General features: G+C 44.1%; 1 protein-coding gene and 1 long non-coding RNA gene across 2 annotated transcripts in view; one reads left to right on the top strand and one right to left on the bottom strand.

Moving 5' to 3' along the window:
• The window catches only part of cox7a1 (cytochrome c oxidase subunit 7A1), a 4,892-nt gene extending 2,299 nt beyond the window's left edge, over positions 1 to 2,593 (top strand). Inside the window, exons 2-4 of the mRNA XM_015950816.3 lie at positions 977 to 1,063; positions 2,219 to 2,303; positions 2,386 to 2,593. Coding sequence (XP_015806302.1) covers positions 977 to 1,063; positions 2,219 to 2,303; positions 2,386 to 2,444 — 231 coding nt within the window. The 3' untranslated portion in view covers positions 2,445 to 2,593. The remainder of the gene's footprint in view (positions 1 to 976; positions 1,064 to 2,218; positions 2,304 to 2,385) is intronic.
• A 17,154-nt stretch (positions 2,594 to 19,747) lies between these two features.
• The window catches only part of LOC129163771 (uncharacterized), a 3,113-nt gene continuing 360 nt past the window's right edge, over positions 19,748 to 22,500 (bottom strand). The window contains exons 1-3 of the long non-coding RNA XR_008563565.2: positions 20,193 to 22,500; positions 19,949 to 20,054; positions 19,748 to 19,868 (exon numbers count right to left, since the gene is read on the bottom strand). The exon at positions 20,193 to 22,500 is cut by the window's right edge and continues 360 nt beyond it. This is a non-coding gene — a long non-coding RNA (uncharacterized lncRNA). The remainder of the gene's footprint in view (positions 19,869 to 19,948; positions 20,055 to 20,192) is intronic.

Here is a 22,500-nt window from a genome sequence, read left to right on the forward strand (position 1 = left end):
TACCAAGTAGTGTTGCTATGGTTACACCGTGATTTATTGGTAAATATTCTATCTGGTGAGAGATAAACTTTATTGTATTTATCTTAGTGGATCTATAATTAAACGGATAAACTAGTAGTAGCACATCCAACGTCAAGGAAAGCAAAAAGTTATCAGGAGAGGGAGAATGTTTAAGTGGTTAGCAGCAGTGTGCTAGACGATGGCCCCCTCCATGAGGCCGCCACAGCTCAGCAGAACGTCGTTGTAGCTTCTTCTGGGGAGAAAAACACTTAGAGAGAAAATAAAGTTAACAGCTGAAACAGCAGGAAATAATACAGTTAAAGAGCAGATTGTAGAAGAAAGTAGTAGAGTGTGGAAAGTGGTCAGTGTATCCTCCAGCAGTCTAAGCCTATAGCAGCATAACTACAGAAATAACTCTGGATAACCTAGCCTTTTTAGATGGAGGCATGTTGGAGGCAGGGCAAGGGAGAGCCGTCTTTACCGACTGTACACTCCACCTCCCTGTACTCCCCACTTGTCCAGATCTAGGCTAACATCAGATTTTAACCATAGGCCCTATCAATAAAAATGTTTTAAGCCTAGTCTAGTCTAGGTAATCAGAAGGTTGGAGGTTTGTGTCCCGCTCGGTCTGTCACTGTCAATGTGTCCTTGGGCAAGACACTAAACCCACATTGGTAGACCGGTGGTGCCTGTGTACAGCAGCCTCACCTCTGTCAGTGCAGCTGAGGCTACGGTGTAGCTCATCACCACCAGGGTGTGCATGGGTGAATGATTGATTGTGTTGTAAAGTGCCTTGGGGGGCTCCAGGACTCTAGAAGGCGCTATTTCAAATACAGGCCATTTACCACAAACCAAATCACTGAGTGACAACGGATTAATGCTGCAAATTTGAACAGTTAAACTGAGGAACTGTTGTTGTTTACAAATCTACAAAACAACAACAAACAAACAAAATAAAAGCTGATTTTGCTTCCAGAAAGTTCCTCTGCTGGCCGGCCGAGCCTTCAGCAGCTCCAGCAGACAGCTGAAGAACAGAGTCCCCGAGGCCCAGAAGCTCTTCCAGGTGAGAACCGGACCAGCACTCATACCTCAGAACCTCGGTGTACATGATACACTTCTCATTTGGACCTCTCAGGAGCAACCTAGAACTTCCTTCAAACCTTCAAAATAAAAGTCTCATACAGAAAGACGTTGTCATCATAAAATATCAAACGCCTATAAAAATGACAATAAAATAATAATGATGATAATAATAACAATAATTATTATTATTACTACATGTGGATTTGGAGAAGGCGTTTGTCCACATCTGTCAGGAGGTCTTTGGGAAAGGGGGGTTTCTTCCGGAGTGTGGGGTACCAGGCCCTCTGATACCGGTGCCAGAGCGTGGTCCGCATTGCCAGCAGTAAGGCGAGCTTGCTCCCGGTGCTGGACTCCGCCAAGACTGCTCTTTGTCACCGATTCTGTTCATAACTTTCACGGACCCAGAAAGTTAAAACATTTTCAAATTTTCATCGCTGTCGCTCGGACGAGGACCAATCAACAGAGGTTTCATTCACTGACCAACGAGCGGACAGGATGCTCCGTACACCTCCGAGCAAACATGGAGGAGAAGTTGATTATTATTATGTTTTATAGTAAAATCAGAAGTAAGATTTCACATAACTCTAGCAGCACCTTGTGAAACATCATATCTCCCGCTATATTAACTCTGAACCGCTTAAATAACCTTAATTCCCTCCAACCCGACACGGCCAATCAAAACAACAGAAGTTTCGATTTCGCCATGGAACGGAACGCGTAGACGGCTTTGCCGCTAGCCGCTGCCGCGGATCGCCTCCCGTGTGTCGAGGCCATCAGGGGTTATATTCAGTATTTAGAAGTTTCCATATTTGAGTATTTGAAGTATTTCTATTGTTTGTTTACATGCATTAATTAATTTTTTTATTTAAAATTAAGTCCCCCTCTTTTTTTACTCTACCGTTGTGCTCCTGTGTGTCTGCAATTGCTGTCATGTCAACAAAATTTGCCTACTGAGGGATAATGAAGGGATTTTCTATTCTATTCTATTCTATTCTATTCTATTCTATTCTATTCTATTCTATTCTATTCTAAATCTAATATTCCATGAAACACTGTTGATGATTCAGCAGAAACTCAAACGATCTGATCCCTAGTGAGCATCATGTGTTCATCCAAGTGGTTGCTATGGTTACAGGCAGACAATGGGCTGCCGGTCCATATCAAAGGTGGAACCAGTGACGTCCTGCTGTACCGAGCCACGATGACACTATCAATTGCAGGTGATCTGATTAAACACTCAATTCTGATAAAGAAGTTTATCTATCCTCAACTGTGTGTGTGTGTGTGTGTGTGTTCTCTCAGGAACCTGCTACTCTCTCTATTGGCTTCTCATTGCCTCGATGCCACAGAGGAAGGCATGAAAAAGAAGAAAACGGGCTTGGTCTGTTGCCTGGAGAGCAACGCTGGGCCCAGTGTAAACCCTGATGTTTCACGTATCTGATTGTGTTTCGTTTTAACGCCACTGCTCGCTGCAGAGGAGAGTAAAAAATAAACTTGTTCAGCGTTTTAATTTGACTTTTTCTGGTTTGATCTTAAGGAGAAGCATTTTTTCTTCAGAGCTTCTGTCTTCATGTTTTCGTTCCCAGAATTTGGTCATAAAAAAATTAATAAATAAATAAAACGATTTAAGCTTTAAAATGTCACAAGAGACAGGATAAAAAATAAATGATGGAAATAAAAAAGCTTACTGGGATAATTAAGTTCTGTTTATTTATAAAACGCCCAATCAGGACAAGAGTCGTCTCAAGGGCTTCACAGAGTAAACATTCCAATACAGTTCAGTCCTTTAAGCCTATCAGTAAGGAAGCCAGCAGGTTGCGTCGAGGACAACAAGGGCAAACTGTCAGAAAACAATCAGCAGCTCAGAGAGAGGAAAAGCTCTTTTAGACACTACAATAGAAAAACAACTGATTGTTAGAATTTATTGAAGCCCTCCATGAACGGGTGATCATGTGATGAAATCCAGATTTCAGACTGATGTCGAGGGAAGAAGCTGATGTTTCTAACGCTAAACAGACTAAACTCAAGTCTGAAGGGGTCAGAACTCATGAAGATGAATACCTGGAAAACTGAGCAACGAAGAATTCTCGAGCCCCCATAATTTGGGTCTGGAAATGAAACAAAACAGGAAGTGACAAAAATTGCAGTTCCACCCTCATCCACTAGGGGCTGGTGTCAGAAGCGAGCAAATCCTCATTGACTCCCATGTTAAAAATACCAATTTCACAGCAGAAATAAACATGTTTACAGCCTGGTACCAAATCATGTTTTTGGTTTAAATGATCTAGTTTACACTCATGACAACTCTGAGGGGGGTGAAAGTTTTTCTCACTCTTCTGTTTAAGTGTATTAAAAGCCTAAAATTCTGTATAATCAATGAGCATCAGACCCACGTGACCGCAGAGCTAGCTCCATGGAAAGGCCTCAGTAGAGCCTCGGTCTGGCCTGGAAACTGTTCTGTTTTTTTCAGTCTCTCACCTTAGAGCATTAGTTGTAGCATTTGTGTATTCTTTTTTGGATATTATTTATGCAATTGTTAGACAAAATGACTTGCTGTGGCATTAATTGCACTAATAGAGCGTCCAAGGAGTCTCCACTTCATTTTTTTTCGGTAAGTAAAATTATATTTATGTATTTTAGGTCCCTGCTGAGCTGAGCTTAGATTTTAACATGTACTGTTTAACCATGAAATTTAAATGTAATAGGGTAAAACCCAGTGCATTTAACATAAAGCTGCATTTTTGAAAATGGGTTGAAATATAACATGTTGGTGGAGCTGGGTTCCCACTATCGGTATGGACTCCCTCCCCTCAGCGGCAGCTCGGCGCATCTCAGATCGCAGCGGCGCTTGTCTGCTGCGCGGCTGCCGGCTTGTGGAGCTCTCGGAGACCTCTGTGTTCCACCCGGTTTTACCCAGCGGTCCGCCCGGAGTATCTCAGACTCAGAAGCTCTGGTGTTGTGCACAGCTAACTCCGGTTGTAGCTAGGTAGCTACCTCCGTTAGCTTAGCTCCACCTCTGCGTTAGCTTTGGGTTAGCTTGTAGCTACATCGCTTCAGTTCGAAGGGTGTCGTCATTTGATCCCAGCCTTACAGCCCTACCCTCAGCTCCACCTCTCTTCCCTTTTTGGAATTGTCTGGGCTTGATGGAACCTGTGACACGGTCAAGATGGCGGTGGTGGCCACCTCCCATTTTGGCACAAAAACATTAAATTGAAGCAGTATACATGTTGATGTGTCGATACAACAAACTTCTAAAGAGACAAAGACGCATTGACAGAAATGCAGAATTTATACCAGGACCTCACCAAGGAACACAAAACTGAAGTTCTCATAACCACAAAAAAGAATTTTAAGGAGGCAGAAGATTTGGACAAAACACAGGAACTGATCCAACAACTGAGAGCTGAGACTAATGCACTCATGAAAAAAAAAGTTTAAAACGATTTTAGACCAGTAAATAAACAAAGAAAGTTTTCCAGGCTCTCCCCGCTAGACAGACGGGATCGTCTAAGCCTGAGAAGTGACAGGACATTTTCCAGATCTGAGGAAAACCCCAGAACTTTGTTTTACTCTCTTCTATGATCATAATATTAAAAACCAGATGAGAAATGGGAGGAAAACCAACATAAAACATGATAGTTGCTCACATCGTAGTGGCAAGGTTGCAGGTTTCCTGTTTCAGCATTTCTCCAGTTTCCTCCCACAGCCCAAAATCATGCATGCTTAGTTAAATAACTGCATTGCTACTCCTGCAGCCAGGATTTGAACCTGTAACCGTCCTGCTGAGGCATCAGAGATACCAGCTACAGGTGCAGGCAGTCAGTGCAGACTTGGTCTTAGTTATATTGTTTGTCATGTTTATGCATCTTGTGCTGTTTTGATCATATATATTTCTCCCTCTGAGTTCAAATGGTGCCTTTTCCAGTCTAAAGCGCCCCTTGTGGCCACTGGCGGTAATGTATCAGCAGCGAACTGGAAACGCAGGAGCCAGAAGTCATGTTGATACTTTTTATTTTCTTCTGCACAAAGGTTTGTCTTCATAAACGTTCTTCTAGTAAAACCGTTCTGTGGCTGAGGCAGGAGCACGTGAGCGGGCATGACTGAGAAACTGTCTTCTTCTGTGTCTGACAGAGGTGACCTGTGAGATCCTGGTGGCGGTGGGACGTGTCCCCTCCAATATTGGACAAACACGTATTGGTAAATTTGTAAATGTTGTACATGTTTCCTTAGAAATATTTGAATAAATAAGTGTTCTCGCATTCTGGTGAATTTAGACTGCAATTTTGGCCAAAATGTAGAAAAATATCTACGTTTTGGCCTGTCATCCACACGAAAACGGAGTTTTTTCACACGAAAACGGATCTTTTTAAAAACTCCGGCCAAAGTGAAGATCTGCGTTTTCTCCGTTTTGGGTGTCTGCGTGTGGACAGACAAAACCGGAGTTTTAAGCTCCGCAACGTCACTTTCCGCGACATAAAAATGCTGACATCACGTGTGCGACCTGTGTTTACACTAGCCGACATCATGGATGCCCTCAGAGCTGCGCTCGCTTTATCAATTGTCCAAGCGCTTTTTGCTTGTTTGTTTTTGCAAGCGGGGGCATTTTGCCTTGGCCCCCAAAATGTCTTGAAACGGCCCTGGGTGTGTGACTGAGTTTTGAAGGTGATCTGAATTGTATCAGATGTATAAATATTACATGTGTGTAACTTATTGTTTTGCAGGTAAACACGTGTAGTGGAGAGAAATCTACCTACATTTTACTTTTCAACACTTTGTTTTGTTTTCTTGTTTTTATTTAACTATTTCCTGTCCTGTCTGTCTCTCATCTTCCTGCATCTCCTCTAAACTCTCCAGAAAATCTGTTGCCTGGATTCTTACTTTTCCACCTCATCGGTTACTTTTGAGCAGATCAAAGGGATCTCCTGACCACAAAGCGGAGAGCGCGTTTCGATGCGTCAGTGAGGTGAAATCACCGCAGCACAGGTGATGAGCTCCGCAGTGGCGGAGCGCTTCAGGCACAAATAAGACAGAAAGTAGAGAACATGTGCGGACATGAACGATCGTGTGCTAATTATAGTTTTTTGGTTGCGCCACTTTCAGTGGCGTGTCCAGATATTTTAAAATGGGGTGGCCCAGGTGAGGCACAACTTTGTGCATGGGTGGCACCAATGGTTATGCTTTTTTGTTTTACCCCCAAGCCTTTTGTGGACAATGAAAAGCCTATTTAAAGGTAAATTAGTGTGGTGGCACCTGGGGTGGCCAATCAGATTCCAAGGGTGTTATGTGCTACCCCAGGCCACTCCCTGGACACGCCCCTGGCCACTTTGAGAATGGACCGTGCGCTGGACGCAGCAGCCTGGAGCGCTGCGCACCGACCATCGCTCTGCCGCTCTCTGCTGAAAAGAGTCCATGAATGATAATATAGTAATATAGGTAGAAAACTTTTTTCCGGCTCCCCTGCATGTGTAGGATATGCAGCTCCCCCATCCCTGCTCCTGGATGAAAAGCCGGACATTTGCATCAATACAAGAACCCGGACATCCCGGACAGAGAGTGAAAAGCGGACATGTCCGGGGAAAACAGGACGTCCGGTCACACTAGTTTAATATAAAGCGGGAGATTACAGATGCAGTAATTTGCTCGTGCCCTTGCTGCCCTGAGCCCTTTAGAGTTTGTGGGCCCTGGGCAATTGCCCAGTTGCCCATGTGGTTTATCCGGCCTTGGCCTGATCTGATGAGTCTAAATTTCTGTTGAGACATTCAAACGGTAGAGTCAGAATTTGGCGTAAACAGAATGAGAACATGGATCCATCATGCCTGGGTACCACTGTGCAGGCTGGTGGAGGTGGTGTAATGGTGTGGGGGATGTTTTCTTGGCACACTTTAGGCCCCTTGGTGCCATCTGGGCATGGTTTAAATGCCACGGGCTACCTGAGCATTGTTTCTGACCACGTCCATCGCTTCATGACCACCATGTACCCATCCTCTGATGGCTACTTCCAGCAGGATGTCTAAAGATGCTTTCAGCACCTTGTTGAATCAGTGCAGAACTAAGGCAGTTCTGAAGGTGAAAGGGGGTCAAACACCGTATGAGTGTTCCTAATAATCCTTCAGGGGAGTGCATGTATTGACCTATTGACCTATCACAGATTTGTTGGATTTCCAAAATGTTTCCCCCTCAATAATAAACTTGTTTCTACGCCCTTGCCGGTTACTCTACATTATCCCTAGATGTGAGTGAGCATGTTATTGTCTCTGTCTAGGTGTCCCCCTCCTCTGACCAGGTGACTGACAGAGACAGGCATACATGGATTTTCATCCAGAGCAGGACAACTTCCTGCTATTTTCAGGATGTCGTCCCTCTCATGAACACGAGGAGGCGCTGTTCCCACATAAATCGTCTTGAAATCCTAATCTAAACTTCATGTTTACAGATTTCTGTGGTACTAAACACCAGGATGCCTTCATAAGCTTTACTGGGTCAACACACCTTTTTAAAATGTACACTCTTATTGTGTTTAGTTGTTATTATTTTTAAATAAGAAACAAAATACAACCAATCAGACCACAAAAAGATCATTTTAAACATGTTCACCCTGTAACATCTTCAAATAACCTTAAATCTAAATATTCTTCTCCTAATTCTTAAATTTATCTCGATGTATGCTCATTCTCTCGTATTTTACAGCGTTGCTGCTCTTTTCTTAAATTTCTGAACAGAGTTGAAACAGCAGAAGGGAAACAACCCACAAAGATTCAGCATTTTAATATTAACATATTCACGTTGATTTTTACAGTTTGTGTTTCTAGGAATCTGCATCTGTTTTGTTTCTGTGTTGAGTTTTATTCAGGAGAGGAAATGAAGGTAAAGGTATGACAGGCGGCAAGTGGGCGGGGTCATAGGTGACAGGTTGCAGAGGAAGAAACGTAGCGGGTTGATCAGAACTTTGTAATTCCTCTCTGGTTGTTTGTTTCAGCAGGAAGAACATCGGCGTGTTCCTCATCCCACTGATGTGTTCATATTACTGCTGTAACTCATCTGAGACGATCATCAATTTATAAATTACACACACAAACACACACACACACACACACACACACACACACACACACACACACACACACACACACACACACACACACACACACACACACACACACACACACACACACACAACGCTGATGAGCTACAGTGTAGCCACAGCTGCACCTATTTCAGGAACTAGAGGTGAACCACATCAGAGCTGCACTTCAGATGATATCTGGACACATTTCATCTCCACAAATAACACAAGCCTGGAGGAGTTCTGCTGTGTGGTGGAGTTGCTAATGCTAACAGTTAGCTTCCACTAGCTGAGACGTTCTCTGCTGTTTCCTGGACACTAAACCAACAACAGCCTTCCCTGTCGTGAGTCAAGATGGGTGAGTCCACGAATGGACAGTGTGACATAGATCTGTCAGGCTCTTCAAATCCTAGAGTTTCACCGTCTATTTTCAGTTTTCTATCTATAGGACATAGACATGAATAGGTAGATGCCTCATTGGCTGCTGAAGAGCATAACAGACTTTTCTAGCCTACCTGGGATGTTATATCCAACCCTCCCACTGTCCTCATGGGTGACCCCTCCAGGAAAGTTGACCGTTGAACAGGATTGATAGTTTATCCCTTGAGGTCCACGTGGCAGGGGTGAGGAGTGAGCCCCTCACCCCTGGGTGAGGGTGAAGATGGGGAAATCCCAAGGCGTTCCCTGGCCAGGTGAGAGACATAGTCCCTCCAAAGTGTCCTGGGTCTACCTTTAGGCCTCCTCCCGGTTGGACGTGCCCGGAAACTTCACCAGGGAGGCGTCCAGGAGGCATCCTGACCCGACACATATTTTTATGTATTTTGTTTAATTTTATTTACATTTTAATTATCATGTGTCTGATTTTGTGAAAAGCTTGATAAAATGTCGTTTTTAGTTGGGTAAGCACGTTCCTCAGTAGAAACGAATGCACTGGGGGTGAATGGAGACCCATCTAAGATGGCGGCTGACTCAAGACTCAAAACAACTTTATTAGTCCCCGACGGGCAATTTGAAATTTGAGGGCTGGCCACTACAGCAGCTCCGATAGGCAGCGCCAGTCCATGGGGCGTCTACATATAAATGTCTGCGAGTGTAGGAGACTATTTTCATGTTCAGCCTGCATGAAAACTCAGATTGACAGATTAATCATTAAAAATGGTTTTTCAGTGTTCCACATCTTTAACTCTCTGCCACCATCAAACATGATGTAATATTAATAATTAAGTACAGATTTATAAAGGAGGGAGAGAGTTATTCTTTCATCTAAAAATGTGAAGATGATCTAGAAGAGTGGAATTTTTCGTTGGTTCCCAAATGGTTCATCCAGGAATGCTGCATCCCCCTGTGTCCAGAAGGAATATCCCAGAAACCTCCTAAGAGCGTCTCAGAAGACCCCAGAAACATCTCAGCAACATTCCAGAATATAGAACGTTTTACGATATTTTTAACTTGTTTTGATGTATTCGTAGCTTTTTTACACCTGATGTTATTGTTTTTACGTTAATCATCGCTTTTCTCCTCGTTTCTGCTTTCTCTGTAAAACACTTTGGCCGACAGGATGATCGAGTCGGTGGGTCAGTGGCGTGATTCTGGGCTGGTTCTGATCAGTTCACTGGCTCAGAACCACCAGGAGCTACAGCGGTTCAGACGGAACGAAACTCTGTGAAACTGGAAAGTTTCTACCTGAGGCCTCGCCAGCTTTGGCTGACTGACAGCCTTAGGACTGGAGGTTAAAACAGTTACTGTTGTTGTGTACTGTAACTGTCAGAGTGAGTAAAACTGAAAGTGTGTGTGTGTGTGTGTGTGTTGGCAGAATTCCAGGAAGAAGTAATTTCTGGTTATGTGACCTTCGACCCTCCTACCCGCTCTGATACAGAAAGACAGCTGGTTACAGATCAGTGCAATGACAGCGAGTTTCTGACCTGAGGAACAAACATTTATTAGGAGGAACATGTTTGTTTGTAAACAACCAGAGCTGCAGTTGACGCTCAGTCAGCTGCGACTGAATCAAGTCAGGAAAATGAACCAGACAAGGGTGAATAAAAGCCGGAAACCTTAAAAATCAACAGAAACGTTAAAACTGCTACCAGTTGTCCATCAGGGTCACCATGGTAACCACCATGACCATCATGACTTGGTTATAGGTATTATTTAAAATTCCGACGTCTCCTCACACAGCGGCTCCACATCTGATCCTTCTCAGGAAATCTGGATCCTCTGAACACGTAGAGGCGGCACTGTGTGAGTTCTGGAGAATCCCAGGATAGCTGGTGTGCTCCGGGCCATCGTAGCTCCTCCCCCCTCCCCGTTCAGTGATCGCCATCAGATTGCAGCAGCGGTCCGCGTCCTACCCGCTTGGCGAAGTTAGTACAGAAGATTCTTCTGAATGCCTCACCCACTCTCACCTGAGGCACACGGCCAGACACCCGGAGATATTCCAGAGCTGAGTTGTCGTCCCGGTCTGCCCATGCTGTCATATACAAGTGTAAGCCATTACCAAGTCCAGGGGGACAGAACGAATTCTCTGGAGAAAATGAGTGGAACACGTCTTGGAAAAAGCCGTTTCTTTATATGAAGATTGAAGGAATGTGGTTATTTAACGGGGTCATTGTTTCCAGAGACAAATGAGAGGTGATGTTCAGGAGGAGGACCAGGATCAGGAGGAGGAACATCCCACTGAGATCAGGTTGGTAATGAGACCCAAAATTCCTGAAGGACAGAGAAACTGAATTCTGTTTAATAAGCGGCTCAAACTTTAGTCTTTCATTTTCCAGCAAGTGGTTCCTGAGCGCGACGGTCTGCAGCTCTCTACTCCCCCAGGGAATGGGTCAAATGCGGAGAAGTTGTTTCACAATTTCAACAATTAATGGGACTTAAGCTTTAACTTTTCAATCTGAATTAAATTTAATAAGTAATTTAACTCATATTATTGATTTTGTCAGCTGGCCATCATCCCAGGTTGATGTAAGGCATTGTTGAACCGGATGAACCAGTGCCGATGGAAAAACCTCTGTCCCTGATACTCCTGTTGTTTCTACAGGTCGGCTCAGTGAGAACGCTGCAGGAGGAAACCTCCTCCCCGCGTGGTGCTGGAGTTGCACAGGAAGTGACCGGTTTGCTCCACTTCCTGCTCTGCTGGAGCTGCAGGTGTTCCAGGACTCACCTGAGCAACAACATTAAAGCGTTTCAGTAAAAACCGTCAATGGGTTAAGAGCTAAAGGTTGTTGGTTCAGTTTCACAATCACAAACAGGAGTTCAGCTCAGGTCAACTGTCAAACATTTATTGTGTAACACGAAAGCACTTTGTGGAAAATCACTCCACAAAATATTCTCTTTGTGTCAGAACCAACAGAGATTAAAATCTGGTGTTTATTCTGGATTATTCATTAGACTGTCTTCATCCTGCAGAACCTTCTCATGGACCAGTTTTTCTCCCGAGTAATTGTCCAGATCGTCCTGTTTCCTGCATCCCAGCTTGCTCAGGAATGTTATGTCACATCAGCTGATGAAAATGCGGGAATGGTCTCATTTTATCCCACCATCTCCTGCTCGTCTAGGTCACAGATGCAACAAGCCCAACAAGGGGGCACAGGGTATCTATCCTCTCCCAATCCCACCATTCCTCCACTGGGATCCCAAAAGAAACTCTGTAGTGTGTCACAGGTCCGGTCAATAGTTGCCATGCTGACAAGAGGTTGTGACGAATTCTGTTGTTTTGTGCTTTTAGAGTAATTTGTGGGAGATGTGGTAGTTCCTCTGTTGTTGGATTTAACTACAGCTTCTGTCAAATGCCTCGTCAAGGTCCCTTTGCTCTTTGGAGCTATATTTGGTCCACTTTGGAAGGCGCTTTATAAATAAATTATCTCAAATATGAAATATTACAAAAACACCACAAAAATGTTTAAAAAATATTAGTATCATTATAATTTGAGAGGGAGCAGGAACATGCTAAAAAGTTTAGGGTATCCATCACAATGTTCTCTTAGAAAGGCTTGAACACTTTGTAGGGATCAAAGGAACAGCGCTTGGCTGGTTTAAATCTTATCTGCCCGACAGAGTTCAGTTTGTTCATGTACACGAGAAATCTTACTCTAGAGTTACTTGTGGAGTACCACAGGGTTCGGTGCTTCGACCAATTATTTTTACTATATATATGCTTCCAACCGGTAAAGTCATTAGACAGAATGGGATAAACTTCCTCTGTTATGCTGATGATACTCAGTTATATATCCATAAACTCTGATGAACCTATGAAAGGCACATACGTTCAATATGAGCAGCCATTCACCGCTACTCACACACACACGCACATGCACGCGCACGCACACGCACACACACACACACACACACACACACACACACACACACACACACACACACACACACACACACACACACACACACACACACACACACACACACACACACTTAAACGTTCACCTCTAGAAGCATCGGAATGCCAATCACCCAGTCTAGAATATTTGTCAATAAAACAAAAGAAAAGAAAAGAAAGACAAAAGTTTGGGGAGTGGTACACAGAATCAGTTGTCCAGGACAGTTCACATGAAGCTTTTAGACAAATAACCAAAAATTAGCCCGATACGCCATCCCCTATGGGATGGCGCCTCGATTACTGCAACGCCCTTCTAACTGGTCTTCCAGGCTGTACTGTGAGACCTCTTCAAATGGTCCAGAACGCAGCGGCGCGTCTGGTCTTCAATCAGCCACAAAGAGCACACGTCACCCCTCTGTTCATTGAGCTCCACTGGCTACCGCTAGCAGCACGCATCAAATTCAAATTGCTAACACTAGCATACAAAGTCCGAGATGGTACGGCTCCCATCTACCTGAATCCTCTTGCAAAGGCTTACGTCTCGGCCCGGCCGCTCCGGTCATCACAGGATCGTCGGCTAGCAGTGCCTACACCACGCTCAGGACAATCCAGACTCTTCTCATGCATCGTTCCACAAATGTGGAATGACCTTCCAAGCACTACCAGAACAGGAGCTTCCTTTTCGACTTTCAAAGACCCTGCTCTTCAGAGAGCATCTTCTAAACTAGCACCCTCCCTGCACCCGTCCCCCTCTCTACTGTCCACTCCTTGTTCCCTCCTCTCCATGATTGATGTCAAGTTGTTGTTGTTATTGTTGTTGTTAGCCTCAATGGCAACATGCCGATTATCACTTGTAAGTCGCTTTGGACAAAAGCGTCTGCTAAATACATAAGCATAAACATTTAGTCTGGCCACAAACCAATGAAACGGATCACACGTAGTGACATCATCTACAGTTAGGACTAATCAGAGCAACGAACGGCATGACATATTCATCATGATGGAAAACAGTCAACGGGATTGTCCGCACAATGGAAAACGTTGTCATGGCATCCAACAACCTGAACAATTTGTGTCCTTTAAGAAACTGTTAAATTTAATAACTGGTCCACAGTTAGTGCCAAAGCCATTTCAAACGAGTGCTAATCTGGAGCTGACACTGCCTTTGTTGTTTTTCTTTGTGAAGCCCATGCATTAAACATAGGACGCTGTGATTGGTGGGACAGAAAACCGTTGGGGCCAAACTCGGTTGCAGCTCCAGCGTTCTTGGTCTAGATTACTACCCAGTATCTGCAGAAGGAGATTAAGACAGAATCTACCAGAAAAAAGATGAAGGTGAGTTCCTGTCACTACCAGAAAAACCTGTCATACGAAACAACGTGTTCTTGATTCTCGACACCAGAAGGTACAGCACAGTTTACCGACAGCAGAGTGTCATCACCGTTAGTTTGGATCACATTTCTAATCCGACTCCGAACTGATGCCTGAATACCCCAAGGCTTCTCTTCCTCTTCAAGGTTCTCGTCATTCTCTCAATTTTCCATTTGACTAATCCTGCAGAATTTTCATTTTCGGTTCAAAGCCAAGAGGGCTCCAATACTGAATGGAGGGTGTGTGCTTCAGCCTGGTTGTTCAGATTTAGACTTCCTTTCTTCCTGGTGCATGAGCCAACCCACCAGGCCCCTGCCATCTGAACCAGAACATTATGGAAATAACAACCTTTAACAGGCCAAAACGAAACCACATAAAATAAACTGACTAAAGCTTTACAAGAAAATCAAGGTGAGCTCAGCTGGATGATTATGTCACACACGAAAACCCATCCATCCATCCATCCATCCATCCATCCATCCATCCATCCATCCATCCATTTTCAATTAAACTCAATTCAACTTCAATTCAAAAATACTTTATTAATCCCAGAGGGAGATTCATTGCTGTAGTAGCTCAGAATAATAATAATAATCAAGACATAAAAGAGGTGTTGTATATTACAATGGCTGTTGGCAGGAAGGATCTCCAGTAGCGGTCAGTGTTGCAGCCAAACTGAAGAAGCCTCTGACTGAAGACACTCTTCCGTTGTCGGACAGTCTTGTGAAGAGAATGCTCAGGGTTGTCCATCATTTTCTTGATTCTCTGGAGAATCCTTCTTTGCATTATCTCCTCCAGCGGTTCCGAAACTGCCGAAACTCTGGCTGAGTCCTTGAAAGGGCTTGGAGTTCCTCCATCTTGTTGGCCAGTGATCTCACATTGCCCATTATGATCGATGGAAGAGATGGTTTGAATTTCCTCTTTCTCTGTCTCCGTGTTGCTCCCGCTCTGCACCCACGCTTCTTGCGTTTTAGCTCATTTGGGATTTGTGGCTTCAGTTGAGGTATTATTTCAGCCTTTCCAATGTTAATCAGCTGCTCCCGATTGTAAACCAGCTTGTTGCCATGGTTACGCATCATAACAAATGCTCAAAAAGTGACAAAAGCTAAAAAAAATAGCAGTAAAAATCCTCCAAGCTTCACAGCACCAGAAACAGAAAAGTAAAGTGTCCAAAAAAATACAGTTTTTCTTGAGAAACTAGAAGAAAAATTGTCCAAGAAAAGGCAAAACTTACATATAGTCAACAGAGCTACTCCAACATGCAGCCACCCAGAGCAGCGCAGTTCCGGAAAGATGTGTCAACATGTAGTCATGAGGTTTTAAATGTCTTTTCTAGGTTGTTTGTAGCAGAAATCCGTGAATGTCGCCTGAGAATATTTAAATTCAATCAATCAATCAAAGCTTTATTTAGAAAGCACCTTCCGCAACCCTGTCAGGAAGCCCAAAGCGCTGAAAAATTCACTGAACTGAGTGGAGTTTCCCACCATAAACTTCTTTGTGTTTGTAAACTTCCAGCTGACACAATTTAGACTCCATCAAACCTCAGCAGAAAATTCCGAAAACAAAGAGGGAAAAAAATGAGGAAGTTCTAAGGAATGCTGAACATTTAGATCCAATCAGCGGAAAACCAGCCGGGTCGTTTCAGCAGATCCTAACAGGAAATTATTCACTTGGTTGGCAGAGTGTCCAGGGTTTCACAAACGAAAATCAAAATTCAAGGATGAATTTACTGATTTTAAACCCTCGTGACTTCTTTATTCCGTCATCTTCACTCGGCCTGGAATTTCATCTGGTTCTCAAAATAAAGATAAAAGAAAAACACACAAAACAAAACTCTCTACTTTACGCTTTCATCACCATCACCTTCATCATCAAATTTACGTTGATCTGGAGATGGACTCTAAAGTCTGAAAGCTTCTAAATTTCAAAGATCTTTAATCCTCGTGGGTCACCTGGAACCTTCATCACTGATGAAGAGGAGCCGGAGTAGCCTGATCCTTACATAACACACCTGGCCAAAGTAAAAAGTCCTCATTCTTGGGCTAAATGAAATTACATCATGCAATCAGTTAGGGATTAATAAAGTATTTTTGAATTGAATTGAATTGTTTGTGTGTCCCTGTGATGGATCTGAGACCTGTCCAGGATGCCTTTGCGGTCTGTGGGGGGAACTTCGGGAGTGTGGGGTACCAGGCCCTGTGATGTGGGCTGCTAGGTCCCTGTGTCGGAGCTTGGTCCACACTGCCGGCAGTAAGTTGAGCTCGGTTCTGGTGAGAGTTGGACTCCGCCAAGGCTGCCCTGTATCACCGATTCTGTTCATAACTTTTGTGGACAGGATGTCCAGGCCCAGCCAAGGTGTTGAGGGGATTTGCTTTGGTGACCTAAGGATTGAGTCTCTGCTCTTTGGAGATGAGGTGGTCCTGTTGGCTTCATCAGAACATGATCTCCAGCTCTCACTGGAGTGGTTCGCAGCTGAGTGGGAAGTAAATGGGATGAGAATCAGCTCATCTAAATCCGAGACCATGGCCTTGAGTCGGAAAAGGGTTAGGGAGAATCAGAGTTGTCTCATGGCTTTACCCAAAGTAGTAAAAACGTTACTTGATATGAAGACAATTGTAACGTTTAAAGCGGTTTTGTGAAACTGTGGTCGGGACTGTTTAGGTTTGGTGGTTCTTTCACTTCCTGAGCTCAGTGCACCTGAAGAGGTGGATGCGTCGCTGCAGGCTGGTTCACGTGTGCAGCCACATACCCGCAAATCCCAGGCCGCCAGGTGGAAACACGCAGCCGGAAACAGCCAGTGACACTAACAAACTCTTGCGTGACGCGTACTTGCCAGCAGAAATGTTGGTAAACCCCAGATACCTCTGTCAAGTCGTGTGGCATCTGATTTATCTGCCAAGATCAACAGAAACATGGGAGGGATGTCTTGTACCGTGTTTCTGTTAAAGTCACTGATTCACCTAACAGGTGACTCACATAAAACGTCTAATTGCAACTTTGAAGGACTTACGGGAAAAATAAGACGCCTTCAAGCTGAACTCTGACCTCCATGTCCTTCAGAGCAACGGCGGAGTAACTTCCTGGCTCTCTTCCTGTTTCTTTGGTCTGATCTAGCAAAGCTGTTGGGTGTGGAAAAGAATCAGTTCCTGGAGATTTGAGTTTGCAGGTGAGCTTATAATAACTGTAACCCGAACGGAACTTAAATCTGGATGAGACGAAACTCAGTTCTCTTTTGGCCACAGCTGGAGACACAAAATGACATGAAAACACAAAAGGCTGTTTGCTTTGAGTCAAACCCTGAATCGGTACGATTTCACCACCTATTTTATATCTGTCTGAGTCGCGTAGAGCCCCCAGCATCTTGTTCTCTTCTGAAAACAAAGTCTCTTCAATGTGTTCCCAGTTGGGTCAATCTGTTTTTTATTCAGTCTCACCTTCCTCCTCTTTCTGACGCACAGAGACTAAACTAAGGAGGGCTCCACATGGGTTCCTTGCAGGTTCCAGACACCTGCAGCAACTCTGGGGAATTTTAGCGCTTCAGCAGCGGAAATCTGACTTTATAAGTCTTTGAGATTTAGAGATTTTCCAACAGTTCACCGAGAAACCGGATTGATTTCACATAAATATCCTTTAGAATAAACAACTGTAGCTACATTTTAGATTTTAGCTTTATTTTGCCCAACATGGGCTGCGCAGTGGCGCAGTGGTTAGAGCTGTTGCCTTGCAGTGAGAAGGTTCTGGGTTCGATTCCCAGGCTGGGATCTTCCTGCATGGAGTTAGCATGTTCTCCCTGTGCATGCGTGGGTTCTCTCCGGGTACTCCGGCTTCCTCCCATGGTCCAAAAACATGACTGTTAGGTTGACTGGTCTGTCTAAATTGTCCTTAGGTGTGAATGTGTGTGTGTGTGTGTGTGTGTCCTGAATTTCCCACTGTGCCGTTCTCCTTAGAGTCAGGTTGTTTCCAGTCACTCTTGAGTACGGGAAATGAACACTTGAACAAACAAATAGTTTGGAGCTGTTTGTCTCCTGGGCTGCTTTCAGAGGACATGCTTCAGCTAAAGGGTAATTCCACGACGCTCTATCAGCCTGACTTAAACAGGAACAGCTTATCAGATAATCAGGCTTCACCTCTGTGTGTGTGTGTGTGTGTGTGTGTGCTCCAGATCTTTTTGTTTTTAAAACAAAACTACAGCTTTCTATGTCATGACTTCCAGATTTGGTTCCTCTGATATTCAGTTGCCTCAGTTTTCATTTGGGGAAGTCTCATTGGTTCAAATTTGTTTATTTACTTATTATTTAATTTCATTTATCTTGTGTTCTTTTAGGAAAATAGTTAATGACCCACGCTAATTAGCTTTGAAAACGTTCTATTTTTCAATGATTATTTCTGATAATCAGTCGATCTGAGTTTTTCATGCAGGCTGAACATGAAAATAGTCTCCTACACCTATCTCCTGCATTAGCTTCTAGTCGGCGAAACTCTAGGATTAGAAAATCCTGACAGATCTACCTCACACCGTCACTTAACATCCATGGACTCGCCCGTCTTGGCTCACAACGGGGAAGGCTGTTGTTGGTTTAGCGTCCAGGAAACAGCAGAGAACGTCTCGGCTAGCAGAAGCTAACTGTTAGCATTAGCAACCCCACCACACAGCAGAACTCCTCCAGGCTTGTGTTGTTTGTGGAGACAAAACATCAACATTACGGAGCAATCAGAGTCAGTGGTTGGGTTGTGTTGCTGTTAGCCAATCAGAGGTGAGCTGTCCAACTATCAGGAAGTACGACCCCAAACCCTGTCGTCTGAAGCTACTTTTTCCTCTGGTTTAATTCTCCGTTCTGAAACAGGCTCACTGGAGCTTTTCCCCCTGACTGCGACTTACAAAACATTCATTCCCACCATAAACTGGTGATTCTCAACCAGGGGTACGCGTGTCCCTGGTGGTCCGTGAGCACATTACAGGGGGTAGTCAGAAAAAAAAACATTGGGCTGGGATGTGTTAGGCTTAATGAATATTCAACTAAAGTAATGCTCAGGATTATATGGTTGATGTCATATTATGAATGATCAGTATAGACCAACCGTGACTGAGCATTCATTTTGTCAAGCTGCGACCATCAACAGCCTTCAGCGCTGCTTCTGAGTGTATCATTGTCATTGTCATAGTCATTGTGTGTGTGTGTGTATGTGCGTGCGCACATGCATGCGTGCATGTTAAGTCAGTGTTCGATTACTTGTTTATAGAGTTCACTTGTGTTTACGTAGATTCCTGCTTCTCATTAGCCAATTCTGCCCTGTTCCCTGTTGGCTCCGCCCCTTCTGGCATCCAGCCTGACCTGTGGTTTCAGTGTGTCAAAGACAACCTGAGATAATGAAGCACCTGAGTCAAGAGCAGCACTTTCGCCTCCTCAGATGCTTGTGTTTCCTGGGATCAGCTGATGGAGGCGATTAAAGCCTCAGTGGAGCGAGACGGAGGAGTGAAAGTGAAAGTGAAAGTGAACGGATCGACTGACCTTTGCTGCTGCAGACATTGCAGCTGGTTAACAGTTAACTCGATCGGTCTAATTAATCACAAATCTCAGACGAATGAAACCAAACATCTCCAGTATGACGACAGGTATGTGTACTTTATCTCACTATGGGAACGTTCGGGTTATTCAACTCTGGAAAGTTTGGATCTCTGCCACAAAGTTTTGCTTGGATTAATGAGAACCACCAGCTGAAGTTTTTATTGTGTTTTTCTTTCCTCAGACGTCAACAGAACTGTAAAAAAGAATCCAACCTCCTCCCAAATTAATGGCTAAACAATGCCAAAAGCAACACAACAAACTCTTCAATCACAGGGGGATGATGTTGGGCTTATTTTTTGGTTTAGTGTCATGTTCTTATTTAGATGCTCACAGCTGTGCCCCAACAGCTCACCTGTCCTCCTTCAGGATAGCGCCGTGGACACACCAGCCGCCGAAGCGAAGCGCCGGGAGGCGAAGCGCTCACGAAATTCACATTGAAGGTACCCAGGAACTAAAAGATGAAAAGTTACGTCATGAAATGAGAGATGCACAGACCTTATCAAAACTAACCTAAACATTGTTGGCCTATACCTTAGAAATCTGGCTAAATGATGAACCAGACTTTCTGGAAGATGAATTTCCGTCATGGTCCCTGTGTCACCAGACACACAGCAGCTGGGAGCTCTAAACTGGGTGGCTATAAAAAACAAAGAAACAGCACATTTATAAATGTTTAAAGAGCATAAAATCACGTGTAACAATAATCTACAAAACAAATTAAAACTAGAAGGTGATAATAAAATGTTTACATAGAAGATTGTTAAAAATAATTCACCTTTGCTACAGGTAAGGCTTCACGTCAGGCTGGACAAATACATTCTTGCAGACTACTAAATCAGTCTGACAGCCAGTGTCTTGGGTAGATTTAGCCTGGAAAAAAAGAAGCACATTGTTGTTGGAGTTTATAAAGTCAGATAATATACAAAAGAAACTGTCAGATATAGGCGCTTTATAACATTCCTAGTGTGTGATCGTTATTATAACGTAAACGTCAGTCACATATGATGTGAAGAGCCTGAAATGCGACCTCCTGAACAGAATTCCTTACAGAACCGGGTCATGCTGTGCTGGATTTCACGCTGTAATGCTGTCTGTCAACTAGTGCTGCGTTAGTTAGAGTCGCTGTTGCAGAATTACCGACTGACACAAAAACAACCTGAATTTTCTCCGAGCCTGACAGTAATAGTCATGCTGACTGTTTCGTCGGCCAGGGCTTCGAGATATGTTCCGATTCGCCGCTGATTCTAACCTTGCATCCCGCTCCACATTTTGTGAACTTGACAAATTAGCCCGAAGGCAGTGCAGACCTAAGTGAACCACATCTCTCAAACTTTGCATTTAGGTAGGGAATTGAGCTGCAGTATTTCTGCGGTCAGGTCTCTCTACGAGTCCGAGAGCTCTACAAGCGGTCAGCCCGCGCAGCAGCTAGTAGGCGCCGCATCGGTTAGACATGCACCGGGCTGACCGCCGGGGAGAACCGGGTGGAAGAATGGAACACAGAAGTGTCCCTCCAAGAGCTCTGTCATATTTCAACCCATTTTTATGTTAAATGCACTGGGTTTTACCCTTTTACTCATCGACATATGCCCTATTAATTATTTTATCGTATTTTACATCTAAATTTCATGGTTAAACAGTACATGCTACATGTTAAAATGATTGTTAGCTAGCTACTTCGATAAACTCAGCTAGTTTAAAGGCGGCAGTGACCTAAAATGCATAAATATAATTTAACTTACCGAAAAAAAATGAAGTGGAGACTCCTTGGACGCTCTATTAATGCAATTAATGCCACAGCAAGTCATTTTGTCCAACAATTGCACAAATAATATCCAAAACAGAATACACAAACACAGAGACTCAAAATCCCAGAACAGTTTCCAGGCCAGACCGAGGCTCTACTGAGGCCTTTCCACGGAGCTAGCTCTGTGGTCACGTGGGTCTGATGCTCATTAATTATACAGAATTTTAGGCTTTTAATACACTTAAACAGAAGAGTGAGAAAAAATTCACCCCCCTCAGAGTTGTCATGAGTGTAAACTAGATCATTTAACCCAAAAACATGTTCTGGTACCAGGCTGTAAACATGTTTATTTCTGCTGTGAAATTGGTATTTTTAACATGGGAGTCAATGAGGATTTGCTCGCTTCTGACACCAGCCCCTAGTGGATGAGGGTGGAACTGCAATTTTTGGTACTTCCGGGTTGAGACCATTTTCTGAGCCGCATTGTGGGGGCTTGGTTTGTACGTGTGTGTGTGTGAACCTATGGTGTGAACAGTTGTTAATAGCTGGCCTACGACTTTCTGCTTCTCTATCCTGTTTGCTCCGGTTGAAAGACACCCAAAACCACACCACCTTCACGTGGTCACACACACACACACGTTCGCTGTGTGTGTGTGTGTGTGTGTGTTCATGTGGTTTTTATGCAGTGTCTGTTTCCGAACACATTTGACAATTGCGGAATTTTATTTTGAAATGCGTTATTTTGTTAAATTTACCGGCCTGCCTCTTATGTCTAGGTTTGACTTCCTGCCAGAATTGACGCGGTTCACCCGCGGCTCGCAAAAAAAAAATAAAAAATAGAGCAGACGCCGAAACAATCGCTGCACGGCGCGGGCTGGAGCGCCGGCGCGCGGCGCTTCGGCGGCCAGTGTGTCCCCGGCGTTAACCTGCCCCAGGTGTCCCGTTTCAGAGCTGGATCATTCAGTGTTCACACACACAGTCTGGTCCACCTTGTTACGGTTAGGTATGTTTCCTTGCCACCGATTGCACTCAATACCCCTCACTTCAATGGGACTTCTAGGAAAAGTCCTAATGTCCAAACATCTTATTCTTTTTCTTTCCCCTGGTTTTGTCAGACTGCTCCAGCTGTGGCTACATAGCTTTCCATCACGAACGGTGTGTGAATGTGAGCGTGTGTGAATACTGGAAGTACTTGGGCGCCTAGAAAAGTGCTAAATAAATCCTCTCAGGGTTACGGTCATATTTACAAAACTAGTTACTGACAAATCTGAGGTTTCATGAGGCAGAAATTGCCCAAACATTCCAGACACGAGGATAAAAACAAAGACGTGTCAGATTT

The sequence above is a fragment of the Nothobranchius furzeri genome, chromosome 13, assembly GCF_043380555.1.
Source record: "Nothobranchius furzeri strain GRZ-AD chromosome 13, NfurGRZ-RIMD1, whole genome shotgun sequence".
In the NCBI taxonomy this organism is placed as follows: domain Eukaryota; kingdom Metazoa; phylum Chordata; class Actinopteri; order Cyprinodontiformes; family Nothobranchiidae; genus Nothobranchius; species Nothobranchius furzeri.